This window comes from Cetorhinus maximus, chromosome 5 (genome assembly GCF_964194155.1).
Source record: "Cetorhinus maximus chromosome 5, sCetMax3.hap1.1, whole genome shotgun sequence".
Taxonomy (NCBI): domain Eukaryota; kingdom Metazoa; phylum Chordata; class Chondrichthyes; order Lamniformes; family Cetorhinidae; genus Cetorhinus; species Cetorhinus maximus.
In genome coordinates this window covers 55818568-55839168 of record NC_135883.1, presented here as the reverse complement: position 1 = coordinate 55839168, position 20601 = coordinate 55818568, and the positions used below count along the sequence as shown (strand labels likewise).

The window sequence follows — 20601 nt, the reverse complement described above, 5'->3', positions numbered from 1 at the left end:
ACGGGCCTCCACGTCGTCCAGAAGGCATCCCATGGATGCGTGACTGAATTGAGGTGGGGGGCTACACTCTTCTTGGTTTTTAGGGCCATGCCTTCACCGGAGCAGTCGTCGGCTGCAAGCATTGATAAGTATGCGCATGGCTGCAGTTTAAATATGGCGCCCAGCATGAGGAAGTGGCGAGGTAATGGCTGGCAGGCAAATTGGAGGCTGCCTGCCAGCAAGACGACATGTTTCCTGTGGCTGCATAATTAAGGAGGCGGGAATGGGGCGATGTGGCACAAAAACCTGCCATCGTGGCCAGCAGGTTAAAAGACTTTTTTCCCGCCCGCTACTGCACTTTGTTCAAATCTGGGATGATTCTACCCTAAGGAAAATAGGTCTTTCCGAAGGTCACATTCATAATTAGGGGTTAGCAAATTTTGTCTGATAACACTCCTGTGAAGCACCTTGGAACGTTTTACTATGTTAAAGGTGCTACGTACATGGAAACTGTTGTTGTTGTTCCTCTTTAATTTATTTATATCACAATATCCAGGTGAAGAAAAGCAACTGCAGAGGTACTTATTTCTTAATTGGTACGACCTTTTGGCCCATTCCATTTTATTTGAATACCTAACAAGATAAAAATTTGTAGCAATAAGCATGAACGTAGTAGATATCTTTCAAATATATCCAAAACACTGCCACTCACAAACTGTCTAAAACTATGTGAACCACTTCATCATCTGCAATAATCCAGTTCTCCTATGACACTATGTTTATCAACCTTCACTGGTTCCCTGTCTACCTATGTTTGAATTCAACATTTCTGCCTTCATCTATAAGTCCCTCTACAGCCTCATCCCTTAACTCTGCAGCCTTCTATGGCCAATTTTCCTGCACAGGCTTTCTGTTCAATATGGCCTATTTTTCAACTTCCTTTTTCTTGGCTTTATTATTGGACAGAGCCATCTGCCATTACTGCTCCATACTCTACAATAATCTGTGTAACTCCTTCGACCTTGCTACTTCTTTCCCTAGTTTAAATGTCTCCTCAAAACCTCCCTCTTGACATTATCAGATTAGTTTGTCACTGAATTGCTCTGAGACTTTGCACTAAAGATGCTAAGCACATGATTTTAATATTGTTAGGCAAGGGTAGGGGTTAAGTAATAAAGTGATAGATAGAGTTAAGATACAGATCAGCCATGACCTACACGAATGACAGAGCAGGCTCTAGTGGCTGAATGGCATACTCCTATGTTAAGTCTAAAATCTTAAATAAACCAGGTCTCTTATGTAGGATTTTCAATAATTAAACAGGAGGAAAGAAAACAATCACATTTATTATAGAGCAGAATAGATGCTACTAAAGTAATTCCTAGGATCATAACCAAAATATATATGTCAAAGGTTTAATATCTGTTGCAGATTTCAAATAGGCTAAAAAGAGAACTACAACGAGGCTGGTAAAGCTTGGTGTTATCTAAAATAGTGTATCTAGATTTGGGAACACTGCCAAGTTAAAGGAAGGACTTACTGAGGTGATAATAGGAATGAGGAACAAGGGAGGCCAGACTAGAGAAACTAGAACCCTTTACATTGGGGTAATGAAGGTTAAAGTAAGATCTGATAGCAGTGGTCTATATTATGAAGGGCTTTAATAATGAAAAATGTTTTCCCACTGGTTTTTGAATCAGTAACTGGAAGGCCTTTTCAGTGGCAGAGCATTAGAGGCAGCAAGTGTTTGCAGAACTTTTGTTTTGTTCACATAGAGATTTGTTAAGGCATGTAACGTCCTAACACAAAACAACAGTGAAGCAAATCCAAACTAGCTATGGAAAAGAGATGTGTATAAATGTCTGAAAGGAAATAGGAGCCAGCACAGATCTCCCTCAAATCGGTGCTATGAGTTTTTTTTATTCCATGAGAAGTCAGAATGTAAATCATAATACTGAACAGAAGACAGATTGTTTAAGGCTTTCACACCAATAGAAAACACATAACATAGGTTACATGGGGGTGTCTGCCACATTTCATGACTTAACTGAATGGTTACTGTAACAATTATAGTTTTCAAAAAAAAGCTTACATTGCCTAGCATTGTTGGTTTTTGAACTGATCTGACATGATCCTCAATTGTAAAGCTTAAAAAGCTGATAAAAATGAGGGAATATCTATTCCTAGCAATATTCTCCTTCTAAAGCTCAGTGGCAAAATTAGTGGCAGTGTTACCCTTTAAGCTAAGGAAGGTTTGAAATCTTGGGATGGTAAAATAGACAAAATTTAGAATCAGTTAGTAGATTTCCATGACATTGCTAATAACCTAGAATGCCATTTCTGATGGCTAATGTTATTCTTTGCAGTCTAAATCCCAGTGTAGCATGTTCATCTTTATGATACGTAACATTACATCAATGGCTGATGAAATAAAAATATTAAATTTCTTTCCAATACTGGAAGATACAGGCCAAATTTCCGTGACAAAATTTTAAGTAACATTTTTCCTAATTACACTATATGCAACAAAATTGCCCTCCTCCAGTACACTTACAATGTTTACATTAAGATGCAAATACTTTATTAACTCTTCTTGTTTTAAACACCTATTCCAGCTATTTACTTGACTATGAAAAAAATTTATTCTCTTCTTTCCTTTCACTGTTGGATTTTTAACTCTTGCTGTTTTCCAATATCAGGAAAGTTTTTTTTTCTACTATTAAATTTCTACTGTCCAGGCCTTACAAATTCTGGCTGTAGTGGCCAAGGTCAGTATCAAGGCAAATGTAAACAATGCTCTGGCTATAGAGCAAACATCAGATTTCCTCAGCAACAAAAAAAAAAATTAATTTCAAGCATTAGCTCAGAAATTCTCTTAAATATCTTCAAGGATATAAAATGCAAGGAAAACAAGTTCTCTGATCCCTACCACTCACACCTCACAGTAATTATTTGCAAACTTTCTGCCTGGCATTTGTGTGTGTTTGAACATCACATGCTCTAACACATTAGTGGTGCAAATCCAGACTGCCTGACATGACCTGTTGTGGTGCACTTAGTTCCACGGCAGCACTTTTCAAGTGGAAAACTATAACTCCCACCTATTTTCCTCTCGCTGTGTGCAGAAAATGGGTGAATAGCACCAATGCAACAGGAGAAATTTCCAATGTAAGATCAGTCACCAGAAAAAATGCGCCTGACCAATATGGTGAATTCTATGCAAGTACTTCCAACGTTAAACAATCACTATTATAGATAATCTTTTTTTTCAGAATTGCAGAGGTTTTGTTTCGTATGTTTTCCTGTTATAAATGTTATTTGGAGCTGTAGTTAGAATGAAGTGAAATGGCAGGCAAAACTATTTGAATAAAAAATTGCATTTTTATAAACTTTTAGCATTACAAGTTGGTTCATAATTAAACGTAACAAAAAGGACACCAGGCTAACAAGGGAGAGTGTAGAGGGGAATGCTCAGTAGCAGAATTGGAGTTTAAGAAGGTTTCAAAGGATGTAGAGTCAGGAAGAAATATGAAGAACAAGGGAGAAGTCCTTAAGAAGAGACCAAGGCAAATGTAGGATCTGCCATCAATAGTGAGTTGCAGAGATGGGGAGGTGTACTGTATAATGATTAGAGGTAAAAAGATGCATAATTAAGAAAGCATAGGGGAATTACAAAATTAAATTATCAAGGTATGTAAACATAATGTATTTTACAAACATAAATAAGAGAAGAAAACACAGGTTGGGGACACTTCCACTAAGGGATGCATAAGATAAACTCACAAGTAATGACAGCAAGATGGCAGAAATATTGAACACTTACTTTGCCTCTTTGTTTACAAGAGACTAAAAAGGTGGACAAGACATTAGAAAAGATTTTAAAAAAGACTATGTTTAAGATAGAGCTGTCAGGAAGATATAATTTCCATAATGTTATTGGAATTTATTGGAAAATAGATTAACAGTGGGATGTGTCTGTGTGTGTGTGTGTGAGAGAATTAATTGAATTAGAGGCAGCTAGTCTGGGTGCTTTGATGTAAGAAAAGTTAGGTTTGAAATGTTAATTAGGTAAACATGGGAAGTTTAGAAACATAGGGCAGAATTCTCTGGCTGGCAGGGGCGGAGCTGGAGTGGGCGCGGACCCAATCGCCGCCCACGATCGGGTCCGCGCTGCCATTTTACGCGGGTGGGAAGGTCCGCCCAGTGTGAACTGCAGCTCCCGAGGACAACCAAAGTGGGCTGGCGGCGGCGGGACTGCAATGACTGCCAGGTCCAATGGCGACCCGGCGGCCTGTTTTAAAAAGCTGCTGCAGCCTTTCAAAGGCTGTGAAATCATGGCCAGTGGAAGGGCTCCCCAGAGCGCTGCTGCTGAGCAGGCCAGGCAGGAGGGTAGGGCAGGGGGGCACTGTGCCCCTCGTTTTTCGGATGATTGCCTTGCTGCCCTCCTCGAGGAGGTGACAGCACGGCAGGAGGTGCTCGTACCCCAGAACTGGAGGAGAAGGCCCCCCCCACATGACCAAAACGTGCCTGGGAAGAGGTGGGGGAGGTGGTGAGCTCCCATGACATGGTGCGGCGCGCTTGGATCGCAAGCGCTTCAACGATCTGTTACGCTAAGGAAGGGTGAGTACCATGTTGGCATTGGTCACTTAACCCGGCAGGTAGGCTTTCCCGCCCCCGCCAAGTCTGAGTTCAGTGACAGGATTGAATCATTGATGGCATGTGTCCTTCGCTGGGTGGGCAAGCAGATATTGCCAATGTGGAGGTCATCCTGAGAGGGTGGCGAAGGGATGGGTTCTGCCCCTGCAGCATGTGGTACACTGAGACCCACATTACTGTTTTGGGGACAACCTGGAGGAGCTGTACCAAGGCGCAGTGCTGGAACTCCAGGACATGTCAAAGTCAGGGTGATAACATGCTGGGAGGGGAGCTTTAAGGTGGCGTGGCACCAACTGATCTGCTGTCCTCTGCGCTCCACGTGCTTGTGCCTCCTTGCTTTGGAAGGTTAGACTGTGTGGTGCCTAATGTGATGTGGGCAGCATTTGACGCCGGGGGGGGGGGGGTGGGAGGGGACAGGCCTGGCATCTTTGTGTGAGGGTTCGGCAGCAGTGGGGTGAGGAGACACTGGAGCCCTGCAATGTGCCACTCTGGTTGGGGTGCGCCGTCCGCAAAGAGGGTCCAGGTATAAGTAGCACTAATCAATGCTCTTCTCTTCTTTTCAGAAGAATGCACATAGTGCAGCCGAGTTGGTGAGGACTGGCGGCGGCCCGGCACAGTTGCCGATTCTCAGCCACTTTGAGCAGGAGGCCCTAGATTTGGAGAGGCGCCATGCACCCAGGCCCACCGGTGTCAGTGAGGCTGGGGTGCCACGGGCAGGTATGTTTGCTCAGCAGTGAGGTCACCATTGTTCTCCCAACAGCCATGGCACTGCTGAACGTTCAGTGATTGAAGTATGCAACATAGCTTGACCATTGCTTATGGAAGGATGAGGGCATAATGATCCAGGGGACAGGGATGCACATTGACATTGGATACAGTTAACGTGGAGACAATGTCTTTGTTCTTCCTTTCAGCATCAGCGGAGCAGGGCCGGGAGGAGGAGCAGCAGAGGCCCCCTCTCACACCTGAGGGCCCGGGAGTCTCACCAGTGTCACAACATCTCTGCCAGGCAGGCACCAGCGCAGATACTAGCACCTCGGGGGAATTAGAACATCGGCTAGTGTCCCGGGGCACAGCGGTGAGGGCACTTCACAGTCAGTGGAGGAGCTGGCAGAGACAGTGTGCCCACGGCGCCAGCAGTCGAAGGACTGCAGGGGACCAGGCATATGCTCAGTCAGTGGCTGATGTGCTTCTGGAGTCGTCTGCGATGCAGCAGACACAGGAAATGCGGCAGGGTGTGCGGGAGCATCTGGTGGAGATACATGAGGCTATGCTTGGCTTGGTGTCCGTGGTGGAGGAGTCTATGCAGACTATCGCTGATGCAAAGAGCCTCATGGCCGAGCGCCATGTATCCTCCATGGAGACTGTGGCGACTCTCATGGAGAGGCTGCTCCAGGAGACCAATCAAGGCTCCCTGGGGATGTGCTCGGACCAGCAAGCCCTCACATCGGCATTGACCTCAGCTGGTCATTGCCAGTGTGGGAGATGGTCTGGGCACCAAGTTTCCCAGCTCGGTGCCCATCCATCCACGGTGAGCAGGGAGGTCCGAAGCGACCTCACATTGGCGCAGCAGCTGCCTGTTGTCTCTGTGGGCTCCTCTCAGGGTGCTCTGGATGAGAGCGGCAGCTCCTCCACCCCTCTGCCAGTGACCGTTGCATCCGGTGAGGCTGCGATGACTGGGGAGATGCCAGCTGTGGAACTGGCAGCTCCCTCACAAGCGGGGCCAGCACAGGCTCCACGGGCCAGAGGATGACTGCCAAGGTCTTCGAGGCCAACAGGAGAGCAGAATGAGCAGACTGTCTCAGATGCCACTCCCAGCGGCTCAGCACCAAGACGTAGTACCCACAAACGTAAACATAAGGCACCTTAGGCACACCACGGGCTTATCACTGGTGCTTTAGTGATGGCCCGCAATGAGGTCTTTATGAGTTGGTGTGATTTTTAACACCTTTGTCATTTTGTTTCATTAAGTTTCTTTGGTTGTAATATTAAATTCAGACATGCTACCATGGCTGAGGGTGCCTCTTTTCTTCTGCAGGTGAATGTTTTCCAAAAATGTTATGAGTGTTTTGTGGGACATTCAGCTTTATTAACAAGGCCCCTAGTTAATGTTCCTAACCAGGCAGATTTTGCACTTAGGTATTGAGTATGGAGCCTACAGCCCAGGCTTGTCCTGGAGGTCCAAACGTGGTGGGCTAGCTGAAGGTTCGTTGGGTTAAAGCCTCCCAGGTGTCCCTGCCTCCCTGGAGTATGCCCGGGTCAGTGTCTACCCCCTCAGCATTTCCCTATGCGTGCTCATCCTCAGACTCACTGCTGGATTCATCGTGTACAGCTGCAGCCATTGTGTCGACGTCTTCATTATCCACTGTGTCCCCGCTTTCCAGCGCAAGATTGTGGAGAGCGCAGCATGCAACCACTATCAGCGACACACGATTTGGGGGGTAGTGAAGTGCGCCCCCTGAGCAGTCCAGGCATCGGAAGTGCATCTTGAGAAGATCAATGGCCCTCTCCACCACAGCCCTTGTGGAGGCTTGGCCCCTATTTTACCGCTGCTCTGCTTCTATTCTTGGATGGCGGAGAGGCATCATGAGCCACCTTCTGAGGGGATAGCCCTTGTCACCCAGCAGCCACCCATCAAGCCAGCGGGAGCACTGAAGAGCCTTTGCGCCTATGAGTGCCTGAGGATGTAGGCATCGTGGGAGCTGCCTGGGAAACTTGCACAGACTTGTAGAATCAGCATCCTGTGATCACACACTATCTGCACATTCATGGAGTGGAAGCCCTTCCTGTTGACGAAGGCACCGGGCTCACCTGCTGGAGCCTTGATGGCCACATGTGTGCAGTCTATTGCACCTTGGACGTGGGGGAAGTCAACAATTGCTGCGAAGCCTCTGGCTCACTGTGTCTGGCTTGCCTGGTCCCAATGGTAGAGGTTGAAGATCAATGCACACCTGAACAGAGCATCTGTAACGTGCTTGATACAAGTGTGTACAGCTGATTGGGAGACACCGCAAAGATCACCCACCAACCCCTGGAAGGAGCCAGAGGCATAGAAGTTGAGGGCAGCTGTGACCTTTAGAGCCACTGGCATGGGGTGTCCACCCACATAGTTTGTGAAGATCTCAGGCCCAATCATCTGACAGATATAGTCCACTGTCTCCCTTGAAAGACAGAGTCTTCTTCAGCACTGCACCTCAGTCAGACTGAGGTAGCTGCTTCGCCGTCTATATACCCTGGCAGCAGGATAGTGACGGCTTCTGCGGCCCCTTCCACCTTGGACTACCTCTTGGCCCTGCACCCCTTGTGCCTGCTCCTGTCCTCCCAAAGGTGGCTCCCCTGGAGGCTGAATGTGCATTCCAGCCTCCTCCCCCTTCCAGCCCTCCCTTCCTCCTCAGTGGAGGTGCCTCCAGTGGAGAATTCAGCTCCCATTTCCAGGCTAAGGGAAAGCTTCCTGAAACCTGCAGGCCCAAAAAAGATTCCTCACTGCACAGTGCTGACTTGAAGGTTGAGAGTCCAAACCAAGCAGCTGGTATGCATTTTGAAGTATTGCAGATCACACAGGCAAGTATTAGTAACTTTGAGAAATCAATACTTGATAGAGCACATTCGCGACCCCACTGAGCCCTCTTATCCCGCCCGTGGATGAGGTTTATACAAATGTGTCCTCCCTGCCTGCTCGTTGCACCTGTCTGCCAACCCGAAGATTGCACGGGCACCGACAAATCACCATCGATTGGCGCCTCAAGGGCCTTAAGTGGCCAGTTAATTAATGGCGGATGCGCATTGGAGATCAACACACGCCCACCCAACAAAATATCGCAATGGCGGGTGGTGAAGTCGCGACGCTCGCCCTACATCACCGCGTGTCATTTTACGTGCGGGCGTGCAGGGCCCGCCCCCGCACGCCAACGGGGACATTCTGCCAGTAGGTGTCAAGGGAATATTTGCATTTTTAAATAAACCAGACTAGATTGCTCTCAAAAGAGAGTGTGAAACGTGACACCTAGCTAGGTGAAAGAGTGATTATTTTTCCCAAAGATTGCTGGTAAAACTTAAGTGCTATGAGACGTTTTTATTATCAGTGAGGTAAAGTCCAATTGCATAGTGAAACAATGGGTATTTGCATTCAAAGAGGAAAATATGTATAAAGGAGTGAAGAGTGTTTGTAAGTGAAGGCATTTTAAGATATTACAGTGTGAAAAAGCCTTCAGCATCTATGCCTCAAGCTGCTGTCTTCAAAGGGCTGAAGTTAAGAATACTCAATCTGAATTTGACTTGTCCAGGGCATCATGTTTCTTTGCTTGGGTCTTCTAAAATCTGTGTCTCTTACCTTAATGAAAGTGTAATTTGGAGTTAGATTGATTAGGGGATTTAGAAGTTACAATTGTAGTAATTTGTAGGTCTATGCACGTATTTAAAAAGTATTTCTCTTATAAATAAATGTTTAATTTAGTTTTATAAATCCTTTAAGATTTGGTGGTCTTATTACTACTGAATTCAAGGCACGGATCTCAAAATTTATACAAACTGCAAAACAAGTTGTGGCAGTTGTTTCAAGTTTCCCTTTAGGGTTTGAACAAATCAGCATTTACCATCGGCTGTTCCATAACACAGCAGGTGATGATAATTGATAACTAACGTGAAGAGAAAACCCAGGGTCCACATGGATTGTATCCACACACATTAAAAAAATGAAAGGAAGAAATAGCAGAGGCATGTCTTCTGATGTATTAAGTTTAATTGGAAAAGAAAATAGTGGCAGAGGACTGGCAGATGGCTAATGCTAATGCTAATCCTATATATAAAAAAGGTATAGAATAATCCAAGAAAGTATAGACCAGTTAGCTTGTCAGTGGTTAAACAATAGATAAATGGAATCTCTACTCAAAAATACAATAGAACACAGTTAGAAACTGAACATAATAGAGTATTCAGCATGAATTTCAAAAGAGAATGGCATGCTTGAGCAACCTTGTTGTATTCTTTAAAGTAGTAAAAGAAATGGTAGATGAGGGTAAAGTTGTAATATATTTGTATTTTCAAAGGCCTTCAATAAGTTAGCGCATAGTAGACTTATGACTAAGGTTAGAACATGGAATCAGGAAACAGGCAGCAGGATAGATAACAAGGTGGCTACAAAGAAAAGACAGGGTTAAGATAGTTACTCAATGGCAAAATGTGGGAAGTGGTGTTCAACAAGGGTCAGTGCTGGGACCGCTGTGGTTTACCATTTTTACATAAACAATTTGGGCTAGGGAATCAAAAGTACAATTTCATGATTTGTGGATGACACCAACAAATAATGCAACAAAATACAAGATGGCATTAATAAACTTATAGAATGGGCATTCATTTGGCAAATGAATTTCAATATCGGAGTGTAAAGTGGTGCATTTTGGTAGGAGCAATAAGGTGGCCAAGTAGTACTTGGATAATAAGAGACTAAATGCAGTAGAGAAGCAAAGGAGCTCTAGGGATGAGATACACAAATTACTAATAGTAGTGAAATTACAAGAAGTAGTCCATTCTGAAGAAGTCATATTCCACTCAAAATATTAATTTGATTTCTCTCTCCACAAATGCTGTCAGACCTGCTGAGTAATTCCAGCACTTTGGGTTTCCGTTTTTACTATTAAAAATAATGACAGGTTAATAAACCCAGATTAACTACGGAGCAAGGGACAGATCACTGTAGTGTTTTCACTGTCTCAAATGGCCCCAACCATCTGGTTCACTCTTTGAATGATGGTAACGCCTATAATTAGATCATCTGAAAATACTCAACAAAACATCAACTGTCATTCTAATTTAATCTGCATCCAAGCAATCTTTCATTAAAACTGTGAAAAAGAAAACTGAGCACTGAAAAACCAACCCAGACTGGCATCCTACTAACTAAGAGGGTCAGACACATCTGGATTTGCAACAAGAAATCATATTTGATACTCCAAAGTACTATACCCATGCATTTAATGAAACACTCAAATTGGCTTACCGCTGTGCTTTATTGTTGCCACAGGCTTAGCAAAATACTGGCAATGTTTTGGTATGGGGAAGATCAGCAACTGAAAGGGCAGGAAAGCCTAACTCCATACAAGTCCAAGTGTAAAAAGACTCTAGCTCACTAAATAATTTTTCAGAAGAATTAAAAGGACTGTTGGAGGACAGTTTAAATAGGTTTTCCGCATTGCCTAAGGCAGAGTCACGTCATACTTGCATAGGTGAGGTGGAATTGTTTAACACTATTTTTGCTGAAAAGTCAGCTTCGCTATAATCCCGGGTATGAAGAGACCCCATCTAACTTCACTGTGATAAGACAGGAGTAAAACGATGGACCTTGATAGTATTACTGCTTCCTTGCCTCGTTGATTTAAACTGTCAACCAGTATTATGTTACTTATACTGGAACAACAAACAACATGTCTGTCTGCAAGAAATCCCAAAGACAGATGCCAAAAATTACAAAGCAGTATCCTTTCAATCAATCAAAATAACGCACATGGAAAACCAGTTATTTGGTTGCCAGCTGGCTTAAGCACAAAGTTGGTTAACCTGTGATGCTCCCCAACTCAAGACCCATAAATGTCTGTCAATGTCAATGGTTGGAATCAAATAACAATGTTGAAAATAAAGACCTGTCTCCTGCCTATTTTCAGCCAAGAAAAGGAAAAATAATTTTTTAAAAACGTTTTAGTTCAACAGTTCCCTGTTGAGTAAAACAATTTTTAAAAAAAATATCACTCTTATGCTGCTAAATTTTATGTATATCATGATTTAAATCCAATTGACAAATAGATGGAAAAAGAGGGAATTTGCTATTCCTCATTCTGTTATTTTTCTAAGATTTTACTTGAAAGGGTACCAATTCAGTACAGACATTAGAATATTAACTGTAAATATAATTAGCGTTCGATAGCATTTGTCAAATTCTTTTGTCTTCATATTTTCATTTAATTGAAAATATTTGTAATTACTTTAGCATTTGAAATATGACCTATTTTTTACATTCAGGTCTGAAAAGAGTGCAAGGCTACGGTAATTCCTGTAAGCACATTACTGTAATTAAGGGTAATTGTTAATCCTTGAGTTACTAAACTCTGCAAAGATCAGAATGTCAAAATAGAACTTCCAGGTCTTCCAGAAGTTAAATTTATATAGCACCTTTCATGACCTCAGGATGTTCCAAAGCATTTTGCAGCCAATTAAGTACCGTATTTTTTGTCTGTAGTCTAGTCTTTGTTAACTGTAGCCAATTTGCAATGTGCAACATCCCACAAATAACATGAGACATTGGTTAAAGGATCAATATTGAGCAGGACACCCTGGTTCCATGCTGTGCTATGGGATCTTTTACGTTCATTTAAAAGGGAAGATGTGGCTTTGATTAACATCTCATCTGAAAGTTAGCACCTCAGAGAGTGTAGCAGTCCCTTAGTCCTACACTAGAGTGTCAGCCTAGATTTTATGCTCAAGTCTCTGGAGTGGGACTTGAACTCTCAACCTGCTGACTCAGAGGCAAGAGTGCTACCACAGTTAACACTTTAGGGCACAAGTTCTGCTTAGAGGAACACATTTGAGTCCATTAGGAAATAAAATGAATTCTGTAAAAAGCCAAAGTTAAAACAAAAATGTATAAAAACTAATTTCCAGTATTATTTTACAATTTAAATGAATTATTTTCTAAATCACCCGGATAAGATTCTATTTATTTTATTAAAAACCACGATCTTTGAACTATGCACAACATCAGTGCAGGGCTCAAAATGATAAAAGTTCATCAGGACCACTACCTCAAAACTGTTCATAAAAAAAACAGGGAAATCACTGAACTATCCTAAATACAGAGAAACATGAAAAAGGCACGTAAAGCAGCAGAGCCATGGATGCGAACAGAAAACATGCTTTACAGCTTATTTGGTGAATATACTGGTGTCAGTTTTAAAGATAGACTGTACAGTAGTCCTAGATTTGGAGTTTTTAAACAGTGTAATTTGGGCCACTTTAAAGGGTTAAACTGTCAATCATACAAGGATAAATGCTTCTGCAATGCTTAAGAATTCAAAACAAATTGAGTGTCTGAAGCTTGATTAAAACTAACTGTTCTTTATCTTATACAGCTGGCGAGTCTGTATTTATGAATGTATAAACACAGCTAGGAACAGTTTCCAGGTCACCTAATAACAAAAGGAAATAAGAATGAAGATAAGTTCCTTTACCAAATTTGGTGAAAACCAAATGAAAACATGAAGCTATTAAGGCAAGAAGTCAATTTTCAAATGTTAGAATGTTTACAACTTCACTGCAGTGTTCTGCTGTCCTTGTAGGCCCACTTCTAAAAAGGAATTCAAAGAATGGCAAGAGCAAAATCGAATATACATCTTAAAATTTATGGCAAAAATCAGAATTTCAGATAAGTGAATATGACTTATGGAGCTTCAAGCGCTCCATTTTCTGTGTTACAGGAAATGTGTTTGAGAGGATCATATACTTTTAAAGCTGGTTTCAATTCTGACACGCTTCATTTACTTAAGTAACAAGCAGTGCTCAAATAAACAGCAGCCTAACACGCACCCACTTGCTTCTAGCAGAGGGAGCTTAAAGCTGAAACAAATGGGTGATACTAAATTGGATACTCAGTAAGTTACCAGTCAGGGTATAGAGTTTACAGAATTGCGAAGGACATTGAAGTGCGGATCATTGTTTGTAGCTCTGAAAACAGGAGTATGAAATTTGGGCATCAGTTATAACTGGATCATTTTTGAAGTTGTATGAATTATGTTTAATTGTACTGCATTTTCTGATGACAAGGAGCAAGGTTTGGTAAATAGCAGCTGATTTCACTTTAACAGAAAAAAAACACCCACATCTCAACCTGTTGCAGATAGAATATTTACGCAACGCAGTTTTAAAAGAACCTACCTCAATTCCGATCTCAAAACCCCCACCAAGACCAGCAATGCCTATTGCCGAAGGAGCAGACCATCCTGTATGAACCGAATACAAATTCAAATGTTTTAACCATGAATAAGGCAAAAGATTGACTGTTTGAGCTAAAACAAAACATTTTGTTTTATTCATTTTCAATCCTGAAGCAATTTGCCTGCGTCAGCTTCCAGGTTCACAGCTAAAAAGGGTTCTGCAGCAGATCAGTGCTAAAACTGTATATAAGCAACTTTTTCCTTGAAGTGCTGAAACCTTGTACCAATAACAATAGAAAGGTCCATACAGACCAACAACAGTAAAATAATTTTGCTGTCTATAAAGATGTGAGGAGCGTTTCAGATGTTTAATACCAGCTGGTATATAGGCCTTTGGTCTCTTTGCCATTTGACATTGATATTAGATGCTGAGGTAGTACTGCTACTTGATTGGGGGTGGCGGGGAGGTGGGGGGGAATAATTATGGTTGATATCTTTTGCTCAAATCAAAATCAGACTCTGGAAGGGAGGAGGCATTTTTGACTAATTAACATTTTATTCAAAAAGAGGCTTTGTACATGCATAAAGTGCATTTGAATTCAGATGTGTTAAAAAATACATGGAGAGACTGCATGCAAAAGTACGAAAAAATATTGGCCCCGGAATGAGGCAAAGCAATTCAATATTGGACAGGCAACTGCTCCACCAATAACTGCCAAATTTGGTTGCCAATGTTCCAGGGCTGGCCTGGAGTCTGCAAGAATTGAAGACCAATCGCCAAGACACTGCTGTGTGCAACTCTGGAGAAAAATCATTGGCATTAAAAAAAGATTTTTTTTGGTCATTTTCTTTGAATTTCTCTTTTCCAGATATAAAAATGTTGAAAAGAGTTCTGAAGAAGAGACTTGCAATATTAACTCTGTTTCTCTCTCTGCAGATGCTGCCAGACCTGCAAAGTTTTTCTAGCATTTTCTGTTTTCATTTCAGATCTCCAGCATCCACAGTATTTTGCTTTTATTATAAAAATATTGAAAATGGGATGAAATAATGCAGTTTGGTTGACAGTCAAGCATCATTCAATTGGGTCATTTTTTGCTTTCCAAAAAAGTAACAAGGATAAAGCGTTGGCTGACTAATGGCTGGAGCATGGGGGCAAGCCATGTGATGAAACCTCCAGGAATACATTTACTCAGTTGGCAACCCTGTTCCAAATCTGTGCAATAATCTCAGATAGCAGCAATGCTACTGCACTTATACTACTGCTGCTGCCATTGAAGGCAAACCTTAACACTGAGGTAGAAGGCTCCCAGACTGATGCTCCGGCACTCCCTTGTTAGATCAACCAGTCTATAATCAACATTAGAAAGTGATAATAAAAGAATGTTGCATGCTGCAATGTGCTCTCTCTTAGCCACCACACCTAGCAAACCACACTCTCCATTTCTCGGATCACACTTCCATGCCTGGCATTGTTATTACAGTAGTATGTTTTGTTCTAAATGTTTACCAACAGGGATGTACTTCCCGAATGGATATTGGAGTCAACATTATAACCCATTTCCTGACATACTTTTTTTAAATAAAGTAAAAGCTGACAAAAATAATTTATATTTTAAAAGTGCAAGCATTGAATACTCTTACTTCCATCTGGCAGGCGGCCCAACACAATTCCACTGCCTCCGCGAGCAGTTACTAAAAATCCAGCTTTAATCACGGAGAGGATAGCAAGTCCTTGTGCTTTAGCTATCACATGAGCTTTAAAATTAACAGAAAATTAAGTGTGAATTGATGAATAAAGTCATGTCACTCTAGAAAATAAAACTTCATTTAAGAAATAGATTGTTCAATTATAAAACACATCCTGTAAGCACTCCGACCCCAAAGGAACTCCAGGATCAGGGGCACTAGCCGAACAAATAAGTGAAAAAAAGCTATTTCGGCCTGAAAGTTCACCATTTCATAGATAATTCCCAAACGAACTAATTTAATCTTGTAAGCTTTGGTGAAGAAGAACAAAAAATTATGAACTTATTTCTTTGCTAGGCTTTTTGAAAATACTTATCATGGACTGAAGTTTCCTCACAAAACCCCTCATTTCAACAATGTAGGGAAATCCAGCCTGGATCTCTCAACTGTTCTCTATAAGAACAAAATATTTAACATTTCCTGAAGGGGCATGGGGACAAAGAAACACAGGAATTCCCTCCAAACAGCCACAACAGTGAACTTCCTCTAGTTAATATGAGAACTCTAATGCTGTACTAAAAAGGCTAAATCAAATTCTGCTCAAAAGCATCATTACAAAGCCCCATTGTTAAGTAGAATCATACGATAGTTACGGCACAGAAAGACGCCATTCAGCCTGTTGTATCTGTGCTGGCCCTCAAAGAGCAATTCACCTAGTGCCACCCTCCTGCCTTTTCCCTGTAGCCCTGCAAATTTTCCTTTTCAGATAATGATCCAATTCCCTTTTGAAAGCTTCAATTGACCCTGCCTCCACCACACTCCAAATGAAAAATGTGAAGAGTGAGTACGAGAGTTAAAGTGGTCAGTGCAATATCATACAGAAAAATACTGAAGGTGAGTTCACCACAATGTTTGGAATACAAGATTCAGCAACCTTGAGGGCTGGTATAAATAAGAACTGAACGTAAACAGATCTTCATCTTTTCAGTAGTTGAAATAACCAAGAATGGATTAATTGCATGGACTATCTACACCTACACTCTTGTTTGCACTATTAATACGATAAGCATTAGAACTGAGATTAATTATCTAAAGGAAAAAATATTAATAGACTTGTCTATTATTCCATCTGTATTAGTGATATGATTATACGTTATTCAATGGATGGCTCAGATATTCAAAACAATTTACAGTGCCAGGTAATTGTAGCTACAACATAAAATATGTTCATTCTATATCTTTCGTTGCTGTAACATATATACATTTATACTTGCATAAACGCTTTGTTTTCAGAGTAAATACAGAGAGCATGTACATAAACACACTTTTGTTTTTGACTACTGTGGACAGAGTAACCAAACAATGGCCCAGAATTTGCTGGAGCGAGGCATCTCATGACTTTCCCCATTCAACTCTTAACTCCTCACCCTTCAGCTCAAATATTCCAGGTAAGTTTGGGTAGGATGGGAGTTTAAAGCGTTAAAAATTTTGAATCCCAACCCCAACCCACCCACTTTCGATTTTAACTAGGGCCAGACAGGGCAGTGAGCAAACAGTCCACTCCCAAGAGGCAGGTTGGCAATTTTTAAAATATACAATCTCCAACTTAACTCTGGACAGCTGGGTTCCTGTGGCCTCAAGAAATTTAGTAACTCCAGGAAGTTAAAGACTACTGGGTCCAGGCAGTAAATACATTTCCAATTATCAGCTGGATCAGTGTACTTGTCCCAACCCCCACCCCCTCATTAGCCTTCAATCCCTCAGGTTTCCTATGCTCACTGCCGTCTCAGGCATCCAATCCTCCTCCCCACTCTGATTCCCACTCTCATCCCTCTTGGCCCCTCAGGTCTCCTAACTCCATCCCACACTGGCCTCTGACTCTCTCTCTCTCTCCACCCCAACCCCCCGCCCCACTTTCCCCCACCATTGTGGCTTCTCTTCAGCATTCTCCATTTAACTGGAAACCAAGCCTGACAATAGGCTTACTTTCAGGCAAGGAAGCTGAGTGACATCACCCACATATTGTGGCCACAGGCAGTTAAAACCTCCTCCAGGATCCTGCTGCGCAGGATAGAATGCCTCAGAAAGGGTGATGCAGGCAGTAAACAGAGATTGAGGTGTCACTTTAACCATCCCACAAACAGTAATTCACTGCAAGAAATGTTTTATAACCTGATGACATTGTTGAAAGTGTGAAGACCTGAATACCCATGCAGATCTCAGAATAATGTTGGAAACATGACTCACCGCTACACCATCAGTATAAGTGAAGAGATGAACAAGACATCAGTGAGCACTGGGAGCATGGAAGGAATGAGGAATCATCAACTTTCTCTCCCAGTGGGAGGGGGAAAAGTAAAAGTGACTAGCCTCAGCAGAGGATCCCAAGAAGCCAGTCTTCAAAAAAATTATGATTCACAAGCATAAATCATATGTGCTGATAGTCTCCTTTCATGCACTGGATAAGTTGGAGGAATTCCAAAGCCTGTAACGGCAACATAATGCAATAGGGATGTCTGACATTCAAAACTCACTGGATATCGTGGCAGTTGAAGCGATTTCTGCAGCATCTAGCAGGACGTTCTAAGGGAAATTATTGCTTCTGGAATGACAGGTACGATTGACTTCGTAGGTTTTTTTTGCATGACACCTGCAATAGCACCAAGGCTTTCATGGCTTAATTGAAATTATTCTATTTGGTCTTATGGAGACTATTAGTCCAACTTCATGCATGCCCAGAATCAATGGGCTGCAAAGAATGGGTGCCTGTGTTGGCTCAAAATAAACAACAATGTATGAAGGTCACTCTAGCCCCTTGAATGACAGCACTGGAAACAGCCTCTGGCCTTGGTCTAATAGATAATGGACTACCGAGCTCTCCAGTGAAACCAGCTCAAGGACATTAGCGCAACTGATATTTTTGGTTGTCGAAGTCTCCATCAGTAAAATCTCAGCTGCGAACTTTAGAACTTCCTGATGCCAATGGAAAACCATGCAAGGGGTTAAGTACATATGTGAGAAGAGTTTTAGGCACAAGGCGTAGCAAAAATTATAAGAAATAGCAAGGTAACATAACGAAGACGATCAGTAAATGTGGAATTGTTTGGAAAATTGTGCTGGTGAATTCTTTTATATGGAGACCTTCAGTTCATTTTTAATTTGGTTGATGATGGTTTTGAGTGCCCTGAAAGATATGTGATGTATTTCAGACTGAAATAATAGTTGCAAATAATGCAAAGTCTCAAAAAGTGGCATTATAGTTTCTGAAGACAGAAAAAACTATAGTTTCTTCTGTAAGCAGTTGATGTTTTTCTACCTAATCTTGCATAGTGTTTCAGCACCTTGGCTCCCAGGTATCCTAGTATTGATCAGGATGCTGTTGGACTCCACCTTCTTTCTCTCAGCTTCTGCAAATGTAAGGTCCAATTCATTCATAAATGCAAAATTATGCTGCATACAGCTTGCTGGCCTCAAGCTGTCTAGGCAGTGAAGATGGGACTTCAGAGTACCTATGATCTATGCAATGATGCTGTGTGCAACATACAAGACTTAACTAAATCTGCTGTCACCATCTATCCTCTGACGATGGAGGGATATTATCAGCTATGGTTGAGGCAGGTAGCCTAGGTCTCCAAGCAACTGTCCTGACACATTGCTCTGATGAAAAATGTAGGTGTCTTTTACTGTCAGAGAACAAAAGAATCATGGTTCGAGGGTAGTATGCCATCTCAGAGAATGATGACACAACAGCATATTCATAGGGTAGCAAACCAGAATGAATATTCATTCATTAAGTGTCACTGGATATTTTATTATGTTAAAGGTGCTATATGGATACAAGTTGCTGTTGTTGTGAAAACCCTTCCTACTGATAAAATACAGGACATACACTGTTGGGGGCCTTCAATAGAGCATAGGCGACATCAATGCCACTTTGGACTTGCAGAATCCAGTTACCTGATAACATTTGCGTTTTCAATGTCATTGCTTTGGTGGGCCAATGATGAAGGATATGAAATTTGAGGCACAGGGTATCCTGATTGACTGATATGATCCAAGGCTGCTGAAAACCTCAAGGGGCAAAAAACTTCAGCCACTGTCAAAGCTGTACTCCTGACAGAAAGAGGCAGTAGGTTTGGTGCTGACAGCAGGCATGACTCTCTGCATATGGGAGGAAATCAATGTCTTTGGGAAAACCCATATATTATCTCCATGGCATGTACACTTTCTGGCTTGGGTGCATAAGAACATAAGAAAAGCAGGAATAGGACATTAGGCCCCTCGAGTCTGCTCCACCATTCAATGAGATCATGGCTGATCTGATTGTGGCCTCAACCCCACTTTCCTGCCTGTCCCCCATTACCCTCAACTCCCTTGTGGATCAAAATCTGTCTAACTCAGCCTTGAATATAATCAATGACCAATTATTATCCACTGCTCTCTAGGGTAGAGAATTCCAATATTTACAATGCTCAGAAGGTATTCCTCCTCATCTCCCTATTAAATGGAAGATCCTTTATACTGAAACTGTGCCCCCAGTTCTAGATTCCTCCATGAGCAAAACATTCTCTCAGTATCTACCCTGTCAAACCCTCTCAGAATCTTATATGTTTCAATAAGATCACCTCTCATTCTTCTAAACTCCAATGAGTATAGGTCCAATCTACTAAACCTTTCATCCTAGGGATCAGCCTAGTGTACCTTCTCTGAACTGTCTCCAATGCAAATATATCCATCCTTAAATAAGGAGGCCAAAACTGTATGCAGTACTCTAGGTGAGGTTTCATCAATGCCCTGTACAGTTGTAGCAAGACTTTCCTATTTTTATACTCCACCCTCCTTGTAATAAAGGCCAACATTCTTTTTGCCTTTCTAAATACTTGGTCTATCTGCATGCTCAATTTGTGAGATTCATGTACGCGGACACCCAGTTCCCTCTGTATCACAGCATTCTGTAGTCTCTCTCCATTTAAACCATTTTCTGCTTTTCTATTCTTCCTACTAAAATGGTAACCTCATTTTTTCCCCACATTATACTCCATCTGCCAAATTTCTACCCACTCACTTAACCTATTTATATCCCTTTGCAGACTCTGTACCTTCCTCACAACTTGCTTTCCTACCTATCTTCATATCGTCTACAAATTTGGCTGTCTGTCTCTTTATCCAAGTCATTAGTATAGATTGTAAATAGTTGAAACCCCAGCACTGATCCTTGTGGCACTCCACTAGTTAGACTTTGCCAATCTGAAAATGACCCATTTATCCTGACTCTTGGTTTCCTGTTAGTTTGCCAATCCTCCATGCATGCTAATAAATTACCCTGAACAGCATTACCCTGAACAGCATGAGTTCTTGTGCA

General features: G+C 42.1%; 1 protein-coding gene across 1 annotated transcript in view; it reads right to left on the bottom strand.

The window, feature by feature from the left end:
• sh3yl1 (SH3 and SYLF domain containing 1) overlaps positions 1-20601 on the bottom strand; it is a 180782-nt gene that overhangs the window by 103154 nt on the left and 57027 nt on the right. The window contains exons 3-4 of the mRNA XM_078541874.1: positions 15195-15308; positions 13555-13619 (exon numbers count right to left, since the gene is read on the bottom strand). Of these exons, the coding sequence (XP_078398000.1) occupies positions 13555-13619; positions 15195-15308 (179 nt within the window). The remainder of the gene's footprint in view (positions 1-13554; positions 13620-15194; positions 15309-20601) is intronic.